Raw genomic sequence first — 18356 nt, forward strand, 5'->3', positions numbered from 1 at the left:
GGTGTACAATAAAAGAAATATAAAGAGATAATTATATTTACCAAACTATTTAGAGATGTATTTTACATACAAGTAATAATAGCTATTATAATTATATTTTCAATATAGAGTGAGTGAGCAGTTTTTAAAAACATAATGTGTACATTTGGACAAGAAACTTATAATTATTTTGAAACAATAACATACCTGTAGTGAAACAGGTGCACTTATTTCAGAATGTTTAGAAATTTTATCTTCTACAATGGTGGGTTCAAATATAGTCGCAATCTTTATATACTTCCAAGACATTGCCATGCCAGTTACATGAACATTTATCTAAAATTATATATATCATATACAATTCATATTAAAAGATAAAAGTAAAGATATAAATATACTGTTAATCTATAAGTAACGAAATAAACATATTGTTATATAACAAAAGGATCCACTACAGCTAAGTATAACTTTTTACAAAAGAAAAACTATATAAAAAATTACGTAGAGAACTAAAACAGAGTTTATTTTTACAAAGATCTAAATATCTAAATCAATCAAGTCCAATGCAACAATGGTATGGATGTTCTGACATTAACATTCACCAATAATCTTTAGATGTATTTTTTTGAAATAGTACAGTCAATTAAGCGGTAGGGGAAACAGACCCATAGATATTCTATTTTATTTTAAGAGCAGGCTGAATAACTCAGTGCAGTTTAAAAATAATTTTGTTTATTACATACCTTCATCGAGATTTCTTACTTCATCCTGGATATCTATGTCTGATATATTTACTGACGTTGATTATGTCAGATATATTTAATGACGTTTACTATGTCTGATGTATTCAATATTGATAATAGACTAGAAATATTTGCTGAGCTATTAGTTTGTTTAGCAACAGAACTTGTTGTCTGATCTATCACAGGTTCCAACAAAATTGTTATTTGATGAATTATTTGATGATTCATAAGATGGATCCTCATCGCAAACATTTTCACTACTGTCTTCCATAGTATTACTATCAAGACATGCTAAGAAAGAAAAAAATAGTTATGAATATAAATATGAAGATAGATATCTCACAAAACTATAAATTTTGTTCTAATAAGTAAGAAAATATGACCACATTATTCGTATCATAAATTATTACAATAATTAAATATATTAGCATTTCAATTAAATTAAGAAATATTAAACATATACATATATAATATAAACTAACTATGACATAACTATGACTAACTATGGCATAAGAAATATTAAGAAACGTCGTGAAAATTAATAAAGTTTATTGGATGTTTGGTCGATTATTTGATATTCCTTATTTTATTGACTAGCAATTGCGAATATTTATAAAATATTAAGTTATTTAAATATGGCTGCTTTTGCGAGAGAATGATCATGATCAACTGCAGCGCAGGATTAAAATAAATCCAGATTAAATTGATCAATTGCAGGCGCAGGATTATTTTAATCTGTATTTTAAATCTATCGCAAAAGCAGCCACGATGATTAACAATAATAATTTGTAGTAATATAAAATAAACTATACAAATTATTATTCAAATAAATTCCACCTTACCTTCTTGATTCTGGATTTGAAGCAAGTTTTGTTTTTTGTGCCACATTGGGCAAAGTAACACGTTGTAATATAATTTTAGGTACACACAGGTTAGTTAAAGAATGCTTAATATCATTAAGTACAGTAATATTTTCTGTAATAAACAATAGAATATTAAAATATTAATAAAAGATTTTCAAATAATAATAAATTAATGATTGAGAGAGAGAGAAAGAGAGAGAGAGAGAGAGAGAGAGAGAGAGAGAGAGAGATACGACAATCAAATAGTTTATTTGGCTATTTCTAATCTCTTTTATGATATATATAGGATACATATACTTACTATGTTGTGCTATGATCCGACAAGTATACTTGACATTTTTATATTTTGCCACACATTCATTTTTATTATTTTTAACGTTTTCTGATTTACAAATATGATAGATCCCATCATTGAATAACACGAGAGCAAACATTGTGTATGTTTTCTTAATACATAGTACGATACATGTGGCAATATCTATATATTCCTTTTCCTCCTTTTTTATAAGCACCTATTTTTTATATTGTAATAAATGGTATTGAGAGTATTGCACATTGTTATAAAACATTTACTAATGTGATAAAGAAGTGTATATGAAAAAAAGAATAAAAAAGAATGTAGATATTTCCGCGTGTACTATATTTATGTATTAAGAAACACACGCAATGCTTTTTCTATTTGTTTTATAACATTAATACTCAAAATAATTGTAAATTAATTACCACTTCAGATACAAAAATTTATTGAAATCGTTATCTAATTATTAGATTACCTTCATATAATTTTAAACAACACTAAATGACCGTTACCACCGACGATGAGATCTCTTGTCTCTCGTCGGTGCCGTTACTAATTTGTTATTAAGGTCCGGTTTTCATAGACCGATCTCAGAAACCTATGTGAACTTGGCATCCAATTTTAAGACTCGTATTCATAATCCGTTCTTATATTTAAGATCGTCTTAAGACATCGTTCAACCAATCAAGAGATGCTATGCGGCCATTTGATTGGTTGAACGAGGTCTTAAGACGATCTTAAATATAAGAACGGACTATGAATACGGGCCTAAGAAAATGTATTTTTTAGAAATGCATTCGATTAAGGATGTGTAGGAGATACAATCGGAGACAAAAGCACCAACACTATTCATCTTATAGAAAATCTGTACATGTTATAAGAAATTGCTATAGTTTAATTGCCTAAGTTTAGTTTTTAGCTGTTTCCAGCGTTGACATAACGAAATGCTCAGAAATCGGAGAAAAGCCAGAATGTCAACAAATTATTATTATTTTGTTCTAAATAATTTAGTAAATCCTATTAAAATTTTGCAACATTATCCCTTAAAATCCAATTATACATGTAAAAAATTTTGAAATACATGGTATCATTTTTTCCATATTTTTGACGTAATTTAATAGATCCTAATAATGATTTTTTATAAGATATGTAAAATTAGCAAAAATTTAAATTACAATAACTTTTAAATGAGTTAGTAAATTAAATTCAAATTTTAACAGTAGCTTTAGTATTAAAGTGGAAACGATTTATATATTTATTTATATTTTGATGAATTTTGTTCCATTTTTAAATGTCTCCTATACATCCTTATAAGCATTGTTTGCACCTGTTTGTACCGTCTTTGATTTCGTTTGTACCCAAAAAGATTGCAAGTTATAAGAGTTAAAAAAATCGTCAGCATCTCATTTTGAGATATCGTAATTTTTTTAATGCAGGTTGATTCAGCATTATTTGTGCCTGTTTGTATTGAGTTTCGTTTTTCTCACCCCATGGGGGTGAAAGTACCAAATTTTCTTCCATAACCATAGCATAAAATTAGCGTAGACCCTGCGGACAATAGGCAAAATATTAGAAATAAATATTAAATATTAGGAATAAGAATTATTTTTAATATTAGGAATAAGAATTATTTTAGAATAATAAAATCAAAAAGACGGATATAAAAATACAAATTCGGGTATAAGGACTTTTATTAGCTTATATAGCTCTTTTACTAGTCCTTTATATTTGAATTTGTATTTTATATCATTCTTTTCGATTTTTTACTCCACAATATTTCTTATTCTTAATATTTAATATTTATTCTTAATATTTTGTTTATTGTGCGCAGGGCTTAATCTAATTTTATGCTATGGTCCTGGTAAAATACGTTGCATTAAAAAATTACTAAAATACGCGGACCGTATATTAAAGGGACACGAAATTATACATGGTTCCGATAAAATACAATGCATTCGTATCGGTTTTATCTGGACTGGTCCTGATAAACTACTGAACATGAAAATATTATCAAGACCGTCCAGCTAAGAGCCGAAGGTCCCGCTAGAATACGTTTCAATCAAAAAAATGGCCCAGCTAAACTACGTAACACAAACATATATATGTATATATATACAAAATAATTAACAATAATTATTAAATTACTAAACTTATTATATACATTATTTAATTATACTACATATATGTATATATGTATATACATATAATATACTAATTATATACTATTAAAATTATATATATAAATGATTAAACTATTAAAATATTAAACTATAAAATTATTAAACTTTACACTATTTATAATTTTTGCTTTTTGTTACTTAATTTATATATTTTCTTATTATATTATAATTATTTATCTCAATATATCTTTTTTAATATTCCGTAATTTTATATGTTTGAGTTGAACTAACATGCAATAACTTTTTGGAAATTTATAATTGATTTGTTTACAAACAACATTTGTTAATTTATCAAATATATTAAATTCTTGATTTAAAAATTACCATGTAAAATGTGGAGTATAAATAAGAAGATAAAGTGATAACATTTCTTTTGCTTGCAGAAGAAAGAAGAGTATTTGTACTGTGAATTTCGAGCAGATTTTCTTCTAACATATTTGTACTTATATACGCACTTCTCTGCTAATTACAAATCTATTATCAAATTAGAAAGAATTATTATCAGAAATGAAAATACGAACGTTAATAAAATATAAGTTTAGTAAACTGCGTCACTTGTCTGTAAGTAAAAAATGTTCCTTTGTTCTAGAATTTCTCATTTTTTATCCAAATGTGTCGAATAATTATAAAATTAAATTATACATTTTTTTATTTGTTATTACTTTAATAAGTGAGTTATTACTTAAGTATAATAGTAAATAAAAAATTTAATATAAATACATATATTTCTATAATATAATTTATATATATAAATTATATTTTGCAAATATAGTAATGATTATAAAGCAATGAGATTATAAAGTAAATGAGAATAACTCATCCTACATTTTCGTGTACACATGCAAATGTAGAATGAACTACTCTCGTTTACTAGGCTTCCAATTGATATCTAAACATTCAACTTATATTTTTTTATCCAATGTGAAATCCGGTCTGGTCTAATTTTAGGTAAAAAGCAATCCGTATATATATTTTCACAATTATATTTTCATAGTAAAACGCTTGTAACATATGCTACACCGCCAGACAAGACCGCGCGAAAGCGCTCGCGGGAAAACCGTCCGTAAAGTCGTGCACTCATTCGTGCCTTCGCCGCTACGCGGCGTCTTTTCTCGCAGTTAGAATTCCGCTGAGTGAGGATATAAGGCCACGCGCTGCACTGTCAAAACATATTTGTGAATATATACGTATATATGTATACGACCAATGGGTGTCATTAAATTGTTATTGGACACTGTTTAATAGCAAGTATTTTATTTTAAATATACTTGGAGACATTTTGGTCAACAAGTATGTCGGAAAACAACTGTGACTTTTGCGAAAGTAAAGATTTTAGCTAACTCTTTTTAAATTTAAGGATAACACACCACTGTAACGGCCCAAAAAATTGCACTTTTTCGACATTTTTTTTTAATAAAAGGAAATGAAATAAAGTATTAATACTCCGTGAAGTTAATAAGCATATATTGAAGTACTTGTAAAAATTTATTCATAAAATAATATTACAAAATGGCGGAATGGCAGCCATATTCCCGATGCTCCTTTAAAATAAAGGGGTCTGCGGCAAGCAGTGTAGCCGTTGGAAATTTGAACCTAAACAAATAAAAAAATTCCTCATGATCTTCAATGGTATATCTAGTACAATACGTATGGGATTTTAGAAATATTGATTTTTGAGTGATTGGCGAGCATTTGAATAAAGTCGTTCATTTTTCGACAAAAAAAAAGTGACATTATTTGGCAATAAAAAATGTTTAGAGCAACGTATCAAAAATTCCATACGTATTGTACTTCGAAATGTTGTTTTGAATGTACAGTAAAAAATTCAAGTAAAAATATTAAAAATTGTTAGAGTTATACTGCTTGCCGCGTTGAAAAACGTGTTTCGAGAAAAACGCGTTTAAAGTTTGGAGTTGTATTATGAACATGAAAAAATTTTAAATTCGACTCAAAAAAAATTTTTACCATTAGTCTGCAATCCCAGCACCGTAAAGCTGCCCTTCTAAGTTGGAATATTCGTCCTCCATTTCTTTCCTCGCAGATGTTATGCCAGAGCGCGCTTTTTTTGCCGCATCTGATAATTGTGCCTCTGAGTGCTTGATTCGTTTTGCATCGGATTCGATGCAAAAATTATATGCTTCGACGCCAATTTCCATTTCCAGAAGCTGCATAATACGTAAAATATTAGTTATTCCATCATTAAAGACGCATGTAGCGATATCCGCTGCTATATTTAGGACTGTCTTGCCGCTTGAATACGATTTAGGAGCCAAATTCCACACTGTCGCATTAAAACTTTCGTTACTATTTTGCGTGTAACCGCCCAGGCAACGGTTTAGTAACTCGTCCCGACTCAAATCTTCATAAATAGGTTTTATGGCTTCGTAAACTTCCTCGGAAAGCGGTGACTTGTGACGGAAAGTGTCCAAGGTATCTGCTTCTTGCGCCTTCTTCTAATTGCACCAAGATTTCGAGCACTTCTCGTGTTGCGGATTTTCGTCAGTTGATAACTTATGAAATAAGGTCGCCCAAATTTCATTTTTCATGTCATCTAAGGATGTTGGGTTCCGACGAATGGCCAAACCATAATAAATAGTCAGCTCGTCTATTAATTTGGCACTTAATTTTCCTTTTCCTCCGAGGTTTTTCGATGATTTTTTAAGATTACGAAGTCGCGTTCCCATTCTTTTCTGTACGTGCGAGATGCATTCTTTCTTCTGTACTACTAAATCTTCATACGGTTCAGAGTCGATAATACCTTTAAATGTTTTGCTATCACCATCCCCGATGTAGCTTGAATATTTGAGATCGTGCAAATCTTTTGAGCGATGGAACATCTCGATGACTGCGTCAACTTCCATTTTTCCCGATGATCCTTCGTGGTTTGTTTTACATACATCGGCGTGCGTTTTATACCATTCGTCATAGTCACAAGTGTCCAATTTTTTCTTCTACTGTTCGCAACTTTTACAATATTTAGATTTTACCTCAACATCGACAATTTGCCCAGAAAACCAACCAATCAATGACGTGATCCCAAAAAGCGAAGAAAATCCGCGTTTTCTCCAAGAACCATCACCGGAAACCGTTATTCCTGCAGATTGTCCATGTTCTTCAGTCATTTTCTTCTCTTTTTGTGCTGCTTTTTTCAAACTGGAATCTTTTACTGCTGATGTTGCGATTGAAATCATACTCACTAATTTATCGTAAAAAGATTGGAATACTGGACGTGGTAATTCCATGAAAGCACAAAACTTTATAATTCCATTTAGTCCAACTCCTATTAATCGCATAGCTAGAACGATTCGACGATTTATTTCGTATGCGTTTCGTATATATTTACAACTAGGAATTACAACTTCCGGGCAATTAGGACAAGCGATAACTATTTTGAAGCCTAAGCCACGAGGATCTCTTTCACGAAAAGTAATATCGGAATTACAGTTTTTACACTTCACATGTTGTGAAATCACAGCAAAAACTGCCAAAAAATTTATAATTCTGTACCTGAAGTCATAATTTACGTCAAAATCTTCACTCGTTTTCAACTTCTTGGCAGACGCACTCACGCCTTCCGCGTCACCTTCAATCTCGAATCTGTTCTTCGGTCGTCTTTTCGACACGTTGCTTCGACGCCGCGTTGAATGCAATTCTTTTGTGCCTTTTTGTCGCAAATACATTTTTTTTTTTATCACTCATTTTGCTAACACTCCGAAATTACACAAAAACTGCTCAACTCGAAGCGCACACGTACAACAATAAACGACGGTTATTGATTACAAGGGGGAAAATCATTTGTTTCGTACACGAAATAATGCAATACAGACGCGTAAACACGTGTTTCTATATGAAAATGCTTCTAAAACTACCTCTAGAGACATCTAGTAGTGTCTCACATAACTTAGAAATTAATAAGCAAGGTATTATGTACTACTCTCTCGACAGGTTTCCACCCGGAGCAGATAGCCGTTTCGGAGTCGCCCGACTCGTTCAGTACATAGCTCGGAATTTCGATGAAAAAAATTAGTTTCACGTATAAAGTTTTCCCCTCGTATTCTACAGGGTTCAAAGGATTTTTTAAGCCCAAAAAAAAAAATCGATTTTTTGAAAATTTACAGTGGTGTTACCCTTAAATTCTCATTTTTCAAAATAAAGGACGGTATTCCATAGTCCGTTCTTATATTTAAGACTGTCTTAAGTACAAGTCTTTTAAGATGCTTTTCTCTTCTTAAGCTTAGTCGGATTCATAATCAAATCTTGATGGTCTTATTTGAATCAAATAAGATCGTGTTTATTAGAAAGTAAGGTTATGTTTTCAAGTCAGTCCGTACATGACTTTAAGATAAGCTTATTATTAAATATTATGGAATTAATGGAAGAAAATTATTGATGTTATTGAAAAAATATTGATTGATCGTGATTTTCAAGTAGAGAGAGATCGTGTACGAAAATGATACATTCGTGATGGACTTTTTAAAAACCCTTTTATAATAATTTACAATTTAAAAGACGCTGTAGATTAATAAGGATTCCTCCTATATGGAATATTACCAAAAATTGAAGAAGGATTTTAGCAAAAATTAACAATCGTGGTCTGCCGATTCCACCAGTACAATACAAATTGTTAATATGCTTAAGATACTACGCAACACACACACACACACACACACACACACACACAGAGAGAGAGAGAGGGGTGTGTCTAAAAATAAATATATTAATAAAATTTATCTTTATTATTTTTATTATTTCATTTACTGGATTATTTTCTTTTTCAGCATCATCAGTCTCATTACTGCTTGAGTCTGTAACATTCAATTGTCATTGTCTCATAAATTCTAAATTCTTATTCATAAACAAATATATTAATAGAAAATATCAATAATTAATTATTTTATCATTTGTATGAAGTGTGACAATAGAATCATTATTAACTTCCTGGAAATCATCATCAATAAAGTCTATGCTCTCCACATTTTCAATTAATTCCTCAGGAATACAATTCATTAATATTCTTTGTTGTCGTTCTGAAAAATATTCATTGTTACTATTTTTTCAATTTTTATTATAATATAAATAAATAAAATAAAGATGAAATTACCTTTTAGTATTTTATCTGATAAATTTGATGAAAATAATGTTGGTGCAATTGTCATTAAATTGGGTGCTATTGCGGCAATGTTCGGGTCAATCTTTGCAGATTTAGGTTCAGGTCCACCACCTGTTGATAAACGTGCATGTTTTTCCTGCGTAAGGATATCTCTCTGTACTGATTTTAAATTACTCCATAATTTTCTAAATTGAACGCTTCTCTGTAATAATTTATTACACATTAAAATGTTAAAAATTAAATTACTTTGAATATAAAAAATATTTAAAATCTAGAAAAATGAAACTATCTACCGCAAATATATTAGATTTTCTTCAGATATAATTAACATTTTTATTTCAAGCATTTAACATATTTAATTAGAAAAAATATATAGATTTTTTACTTTATTACAATAGATATATGCATTGCAAGTTTGATTCCATGCTTCTTCTTGTTTCAAAGTTGTAGCATCACTTTTTTTCAAGGAGAATATTTTGTTAAAATTTTAAGGAAGAATTCTTTTCGGGATCTATATAATGTTTTTTTTTGCTTGATATTTTTTTTACAGTAAAATTACTTTCTAACAATACTTTAGAGTCTGCAATAATTTGATAACATGAATAAATGGTATAGACATACATCTTGTTAAATTTTTCTATATTTAAACATATTTCATTGGCTGATACATCAGTAAAATCCCAAAGATTACTGAAAGTAAATCAGATCATCTTAAGCACTAAATTCAGTAAAAAAATCTTAAATAACAAGAAGTGCTTATTTTTTTATGAAGATCCATTTTAATTAAAACTATGAATACATGAAATCTCAAGTCATACTTATACAAACAAGATCTTAATCTAGAAAATCTTAAGAAAATGTTTAAGCTTGAAAACAAAAGAACTCATCTTTTATATTAAATCAAGTTTTATAAAGGTTATATGAGGATCGCGCTTCGCGCGGTTCGAAAAGCTAGTCTTTATATATAAGCACAGTCTGTCTGTATGTCTATCTGACCGTGAACTACTTCCACATTTATGGACCGATTTTCGCGAAACAGGTATCAAAATGTTGCAAATTTTTCGGGGATGGATGTTATGTGGTTTTTTTCAACAAAAAAAAATTTTTTTCTTTTATAGAGGAGGGTATATGTTTTTGCAAAAAAAATTTTTTTTCAAATTTCTACGCCAAGTGTGTTTAGAATGTTCAGAAACATCGTACTAACATCGTACTATATGGTCTAAAATTTTTTTCTTCCTCAGAGGAGGCTATGTTATCGCAAAAATTTTTTTTTAGATTTCTATGTTAATTCGTTCAGAATGGGTTCAGAATGTTCAAAAACATCGTACTATGTGGTTTTTTTATTGACATACCCATCCACGCATTTACATAATTATTGATAAATTTTTTCTAAAATTTTGCAAATTTTTTGGGGATAGTTACTATATGTTTTTTTGGTTGCTGTGTGGTTTTTTTCAAGTTTCTACACACCCACGCACTCATACATTTATCGACCGATTTGTACAAAATCTGTATTAAAATAACATTTTTAAGAGATGGCGATGATGTTGGTTTTTTTAAGTTTTACAAAGTTTTATAAAGGCTATATGAGAACCGCGGTCCGAAAAGCTAGTATATATATATATATATATATATATATATATACATATGCATATACATATACATATACAGGGTGTTTTTGATACATACACATCATTATGTCGGGTTGCCTATCTGCTTACCGACAGGGGCATGCTTTATGAGAAAAAGAAATCGACTTTATTACTTTGTATATACAGTGAACATTTGTGGAATTGGACCATATAGATAAAATATATATTTAATAATATAGATAAAATAACATATAAGTATAAAATTTAATAATCCAATTGTATTAAATTTTACTAAAAATATTTTTTTAATTTATCTTTAATATAATTTTTATCTATAAATATAATAAGTCATATAATAAATTTATTATATGACTTATCATATTCAGAGATTAAATCTATTATATGACTTATATTTACTAAAAATTTATTATATGACTTATGAATATTATATTATATTGATAGATAAAAATTATATTACAGATAAATTAAAAAATATTTTATAGTAAAATTTTAGTAAAATTTGATTATTAAATTTTACTTATGTTATTTTATTTATATTAATAAATATATATTTTATCTATATTATCCAATTTCACAAGTGTTCACTGTATATATAGAGTGATAAAGTCGATTTCTTTTTCTTATAAAGCATGCCCCTGTTGTAGCAGATAGGCAACCCGACATAATAATGTGTATGTGTTGGAAATACCCTGTACATATATGTATAAATGTAAAGTACTTAACATTGTTATACTGAGGAAGACCGCGTGCGGTTGAAACGTTTATGGAAGGTTTTTTTGTAATTTTAATATATTGTTTATGGAATAAATTTTAATTGGATACAACATTTTAAATATTGCTCGATAAGTTCGTTTTTTTTTTAATACATTTGTTGTTTTAGTTATTATTTATACGATATATACATATATATATATATATATAAATATAAAAATATAAATAAAATTTATATATATATATATATAAATATATATATATAAAAATTTACAAAAACTATCTATTTCTTGACCTCACTAAACATAACGTATCTTTAATATATTATTAATTTATATATATATATATATATATATATATATAAGCTGTAAATTGTATATCATTATATACACGTGTTTTATATATGAATTTCATACGTATAGTAGATATACATATATTTATACACATATACATTTAGATGTACGTATATTATAAAAATATAAAACATCTTAAAATAATATTGCATATTTATTAATTACATTTATAATGACGTATTTTCTACAATTAATATACATCTATAAGAAAAAAATTATTTAAAAACTACATTTCAATATTGCTTTCAATTAATACACATTTATAATATTTTTAATGAATATACATACGATATATTAATTATTTACAACTAATAGACATCTATTAGAAATATTTCACAAATTTCTTTTCTATATGTATAAAACATATTATATATGACTATTATAAGCATATTACATATTTATGAAATGCATATTTAATGACGAATGATATAAGTCTAATAAACATCTATGATAAGTTCAAAATCCGCGCATGCGTTATGCTGCGGACCATTGTGCGGACCATTGCCTCAGTGCACGCGCGTGACCAGAGCAAGCGGCCACCGGCACGGCAAGGTGTTCTCGCCCCTGACGAGGCACAACTGGCTTTCGAGAATGGCTCCACGAGTGGCCCACCATTTGGGCCGTGGGCTGAGGTACTGCAGATACTCGCGGGTCCACCGCTGCCACAGGTGGTCCCGCATCTGCTGCAGGAGACGCCACCGATTCAGCCGATTGGTTGGGAAGTCCAGGAGTGACGGCTCCGGGATGGCGAAAAGAGTGTCTCCCACCAAGAATTGCTCAGGCGTCAGGGCATCGAGGTCGTCCGGGTCGTCAGTCAAGGCCTCTAACGGCCTTGAATTGAGGCAGGCCTCGACCTCTGTGAGAAACGTCGACAGTTCCTCAGAGGTGTCTGGCCTCGCCGATGGTGCGTCGCAGGTGATGCTTGACAGCCTTGACAGCTGCTTCCCACAGGCCGCCGAAGTGTGGAGCTGCCGGTGGATTGAAGCTCCACCGTACTCCTCGGTCTGCAAGGTGCCCGACAATAGTGTGGATCTCACGGCCAGCAGCCTTGAAGAGGTCCCTGAGCTGTCGGTCCGCGCCTACAAAGTTAGTGCCGCAGTCGCTGTAAACGACTGTGCCCTCGTCGAGACACGAACCGACGAAAGGCCGCTAGAAATGCCTCGGCGGTGTAGTCGCTGACGGCCTCAAGGTGTACGGCGCGGGAGCTGAAACACACGAATACAACTAGGAAGCCTTTGTAGGCCTTGTGTCCTCGGCCTCTCGTCGTTCTGAGCCACACCGGGCCGGCGAGGTCCACGCCGGTGTGCTGAAATGGACGGCTCGGAGTGACGCGCGCTCTCGGCAGGTCGCCCATCTTTGACCGTGGAGTAGCCGCCCGCCATCGGACGCATGGGTGGCAGCTGTGGATGTGGCGGCGAACCAGTTGGCGTCTTCGCGGAATCCAAAATCGTTGCCTGATGTGAGCTAAGGTGGCCTGGACTCCTCCGTGAAATGTACGTCTGTGGGCGGCGTCAATCACCAGGTGAGTCAGGTGAGATTGTGGCGGCAAAATGACTGGATGTTGTTGGTCGGCATCCAAAATTGCATGTTTTAGGCGCCCGCTGACTCTCAGGGTGCCCTCGTCATCCAGCATGAAAACCATCTTGCGGAGCGAGCTTCGGGCAGGCAGCGTCCTTCCAGCACGGATGTCCCGCAGCTCTGCATGGTATGACTCGACTCCTGAGCTAACCGGATCCATCTCGACAGGCCTCCAGCTCCTTAGGTCCCAGGAACGCCGACACAGCTTCACCATCTGTCGAACGAAGTCTTCGTGGCCTCCAGCGCCAGATCCAGGCTGACACGCAAAGCAAGCGACGAAGGCAGAAGAAGCGGTTGAGCTCCTCAGGTTCTCGCTTCTCGGTGGCTGCATGGCATCGTAACGGTCGCTGCTCCGGTAAGTCAGCCGTTTCCAGGTGTCCGACGTCCTTCGGCCAAAAGTCCGCGCGATGGCGGAGATATTCCGGCCCTCGCCACCACAGAGGATGTTGAAGGAGCTTCTTCGGCGACACTCCCCGGGAGACACAGTCTGCAAGGTTCTCCTTACCAAGTACGTGCCGCCATCTTGCATCCTGGTCGTTGCGGTGAATTTCTGCAACGCTGTTAACTACATATGTATTCCATTTTGAAGGATGTCCACGTATCCAGCCAAGCGTCACAGTAGAATCCGTCCAGAGGGTGATCGTCGACTTCTCCAGATTCAAGGAGAGCCGCACATGTTCGGCTAGTTTGGACAGAAAGGCCGTTCCTCAGAGTTCCAGTCGCGGAAGCGATACACGCTTCAACGGGGCCACCTTGCTCTTAGCGACCACTAGGTTGATGTTGAGCAGTCCGCCACTTTTCACTCTGCTGTAGACCACGGCAGCGTAAGCACGTTCGGAGGCATCCGAAAAGCCGTGGAGCTCCACGGAGCTGTATGGTGTGTCGCTGTGCAGTTAGCGTGGCAGTCGGATCTCCTCCAGCGACGGCAATTCCTCCTCGAGGACTGTCCATGCAGCGGCGTCCTCGCATGATAGCGGCGCGTCCCACTCTAGTTGCTGCAACCACGCCGATTGGATCAGCAACTTCGCACGTACGAGAATCGGTGCTAGCCAGCCCAGCGGGTCGAACAGGCGAGCGGTCTGTGCCAGTACGGTCTGCTTGGTCGGTAGGGCCGCTGGAGTCAGCCGGACAGACAGCGAGAAGGTGTCCTCGTGCGGATTCCAGCGGAGACCCAGCACTTAGTGCTCGTCTGCTGGTAGCCGCGCGCCGGTCGTCCCGCCCAGCTGATGCTCGACCGGGATGGTCTCCAGAAGGCGGTTGTATAAAAATATTAATTGTAATATAGATGTATATTAATGCAATATTTATGTATATTTTACATACGTGTAACATTCATCTATCAGTCATCAATAATATGTCAGCATAAGTACATTTTACGTATACGTAGTATATAATTTCAAATATATATATATATATATATGTATATTATATATGTATATTAGTAGTAAATAATGCATAATTTATGTATATTATACATACGTATAATATACATCTATTCAGTCATTAATAATATGTCATTATATATACATTTTACATACGTATAATATACGTCTATCAAGTCACAATATATATATATAAATTTATATAGACACTTTTTCAAGTGCGCTGCGAAGCATTCGATTTTGCTGAACGTTACAACATCCCTCAATAATTTTAATAAAGAAAAAAAGTGTGCTGGCCTAGTGGCTGCATCAGGTGAATGTGATGTCGCTGACTTAAAAGCGGGGGAGATTCGTATGTCTCCTAAATCTAGAGTTGGGTCTCTCTGGATCCGTTGTTCAGCTGGAGCTGCGCGCAAGCTAGGGGTTTTGGGTAGCATTGATATGCGGTGGACGAGGCTGACGGTTACTCCGTTGGCTCGTCGTCCCATACAATGTTACAGATGCCATGCCTTTGGACACTCGTCCAATAGATGTGGCTCTGAGATCGTTCGCAGCAATTGCTGCTTTAGATGTGGGAAAGAGAGGCATTTGGCAGCTAAATGCGAAGCGCCGCCCCACTGTGTGTCCTGCGATATCAGCGGGAAGCAGGCGAATTATCGTGCGGGTTCGAGTGCGTGTGCCAAAAAATACGTACCTCCTCGTAGGTCAGATGGAGGTAGGGAAAGCGGTACCTCCAAGCGTAGGCAGGCTCCGGGGCGCCCTGACGGGGGGATTGAAGAAAAAGTTCACAGCCCAGTATTGGGCTCGTCGGGGAGTGTGGGGGGGGGGCGGTGGAGTGTGCTGAGAGGCGCGTCTGAGGCTTCCTTCTGCGCCCCGACAGCGTTTATGTTAGAGTAGTAGTTGTCTAATGTTGCTATGAGGACTGCGGCCGTGCTGTTCCCTAGTAAAATGGGGACTTCTGGTCCGGTTACGCCCTCTGTCTTAAGTAAGTTTTCTGTTTAATAGGTAGCGGCGGGTTGCGGGAAGTTCCGGGGAGGTTGCCGTGAGACGACTCCGCGACCTCTCCGCCCCTGCCAATTCAATGTTGTGTTATGTTTCGTATATTCTAGGTGGATGTCCATCTTCCTACCTTTTCGTTTGTGGATGGCCATTGTGCCGTTTTAGGAGCCGGGCCTGTGGCCCTTATTTGGTCTTTATTTATTGTGGTTGTGTATACATTTATGTATTGTACACGTTGAGTTCGTGATGTCCTGTGACGTCAATTTATGTGGGTTGATGACTGCGGTCATCTCACCACCCAGGTCGGCAGGGAGAGAAGTGGGGGCTCCAATTGCATTGCACGTTGGCCTCGGGATGGTCGGGGGTGAGCTAATAGCCCGGCTTACTCCTCTTTACCCTTTCAGGGTGAGGGTATTGGACGGGTCAACAATGTTACCCGGGGATGTGTCCTTTTACAGGATCAGGTTGTGACCGAACGGTGTGAGAGAAATGGCCCTCCGTCCGACTTACCAGCCAACAGACGTCCCGCTTTCACCTTTGATGGTCGCCACTTACTTTGACCTAAACAAGTAAGAAGGTGGAAGTAGCCAAAGTGTTCCTTTGATGTAGGTACGCTCTGTGATGCCGCCAGGCTCGAGCCGTCCTTGATGTGTGCCGCGCCGTCCTTTGAAGATGGCCGCCGCTGCGACGCAGGTCGATGTTGCGTCAGGTGAGTGCGAACAATGGAAATTCGCAGGAACTTGACTAATTGCTTTCTCTCCTTTGATTTCAGGATACCGACGGACTATTTCTACGTCCTAGGAACGGATTCACACCCGAAGGAGATACAACGTGGGAAACGGATACGTAGGTAAGTAACAGATCACGGTTTTTTAGGTTTCACTAAGAATGTTTATTCAATAGCGTCCTCCGCTTGAACTCTGAACAATGGCTACGGATTACACACGTTTGATATCCGCACGACGGTTTATTTTACCGTTCACAAACACTCGCGATCAGTTCGCTTGCGACAAGCGTTATGCCGCCTATTAGTTTGCGCATTCGTTAAACGGTTTCGTATCGATTGTGATTTTATCGCGGACTTAGATTTGCCGTGGCTTGTCTAGCAGTTGCACGCGAATACACTGATCGAACGAAATTAACGAGACAGTATTGTCCCGGACAAGTCGCACAACTTTCGCACGCAAAGATGCTACTCGCCTAGATACGGTATAAACACGACTGCCACTCGCGTTATCCCGAATCACGATAAGCGTAAGACAAAGTCGACGCTTTCGTAAGTACGACTGTGTTCGAACCGTGCAGACTGAGTCTGACTGTGCGATTGAGTCCGTACCGTGCTGACTGTGTCAACTGTTGATCGCTCCCGACTTATATAGCCGCTTCGCCCCTACCTTTGGCCCGCCGGCCAATCGCGGAGCGCCGCCCCACCTCTGGGCTCAGCGCGAATCGCTGCGCGGTAGTGTAGCGCGGGTTCAGCGAGAGTTCCTATTTCGCATTTTATTAATGTAAGGAGCGTTCGACAAGAGTTCCTATTTAACCAATTTTTGGTTATCGCTCTATTATCGTGTCCTGATGCTCGGGACAGGATCGCTGTTACATAAACATGCTAAATAACTTATTAAATAAATAATAACATAAATTATTCTTGTGGGTGTTCCATAAATAACTAAAATAAATTATTATAATAATTTTATCGCCACAAGTTTCTCTACGATTATACGAGTGTCTCGAATGATCAACTAAAAAATGCAAATATAAATAAATAATTATTTACAAGTAAACAAACATAAAATTAATGTCTCATCATTCGGGAGGCTCGTTTATTCGATAGTAAAAATTAGCCTACGGGCTATCTACCTAATCTAGTTAAGAGAGTATATTTTGTAACGGCGTAGCCGTTACTAACGCCTCGCGGGCCGATCACCCGCCCGCCACTTGAGGCTATGGCGCCTAAGGCGCCCCTAAGCACAAAATCATAACTGATACACGGGTCACCCTACCCCAGGGGCGCCCCACCACAACCCCCAGAGGCGCCCCACTACGACGGCCGGCGTTACCCCCACCACAGCCTCGAGGTAGAGTGGGGGAACCGCCGGCAGGGTATATAAGCCGGCTCGACGGATGAGCCGGCACCAGTCCTGTTCCGGACCTCCTAGCCAGGCAACGGGCTTCTCGTTGTTACGCCGGGTTTCTCGGTTTCTGGTCTCTTCCTGCTACACGCCGGGCAACGGGTTTCTCGTTGTTACGCCGGGTTTCCCGGTTTCCGGTCTCTTCCTGCCACACGCCGGGCAACGGGTTTCTCGTTGTTACGCCGGGTTTCCCGGTTTCCGGTCTCTTCCTGCTACACGCCGGGCAACGGGTTTCTCGTTGTTACGCCGGATTTCCCGGTTTCCGGTCTCTTCCTGCTACACGCCGGGCAACGGGTTTCTCGTTGTTACGCCGGGTTTCCCGGTTTCCGGTCTCTTCCTGCTATACACCGGGTGACGGGTTTCTCGTCATTACGCCGGGTTTCCCGGTTTCCGGTTTCTTCCTGCCATAGGCTAT

The 18356-nt window shown here is 36.2% G+C and overlaps 1 protein-coding gene and 1 pseudogene across 1 annotated transcript; one reads left to right on the forward strand and one right to left on the reverse strand.

Moving 5' to 3' along the window:
* Nucleotides 1-5619: 5619 nt before the first annotated feature.
* Nucleotides 5620-7858, reverse strand: LOC146720695 (uncharacterized; annotated as a pseudogene).
* A 4375-nt stretch (nt 7859-12233) lies between these two features.
* LOC146720696 (uncharacterized) lies at nt 12234-13584 on the forward strand. Its single transcript, XM_085488128.1, has 2 exons — nt 12234-13372; nt 13445-13584. The coding sequence occupies exon 1, from the start codon at nt 12298-12300 to the stop codon at nt 13027-13029; it is 732 nt and encodes a 243-aa protein (XP_085344254.1). The 5' UTR covers nt 12234-12297; the 3' UTR covers nt 13030-13372; nt 13445-13584.
* The last annotated feature ends 4772 nt before the right edge of the window (nt 13585-18356 follow it).

This window comes from Nylanderia fulva, unplaced genomic scaffold (genome assembly GCF_048542155.1).
Source record: "Nylanderia fulva isolate GAGA-0341 unplaced genomic scaffold, ASM4854215v1 Scaffold636, whole genome shotgun sequence".
NCBI lineage: Eukaryota > Metazoa > Arthropoda > Insecta > Hymenoptera > Formicidae > Nylanderia > Nylanderia fulva.

Bases quoted from the DNA above. Each gene is read 5' to 3' on its own strand.
- LOC146720696 (XM_085488128.1), top strand. From the start codon at position 12,298: ATGATAAGTTCAAAATCCGCGCATGCGTTATGCTGCGGACCATTGTGC.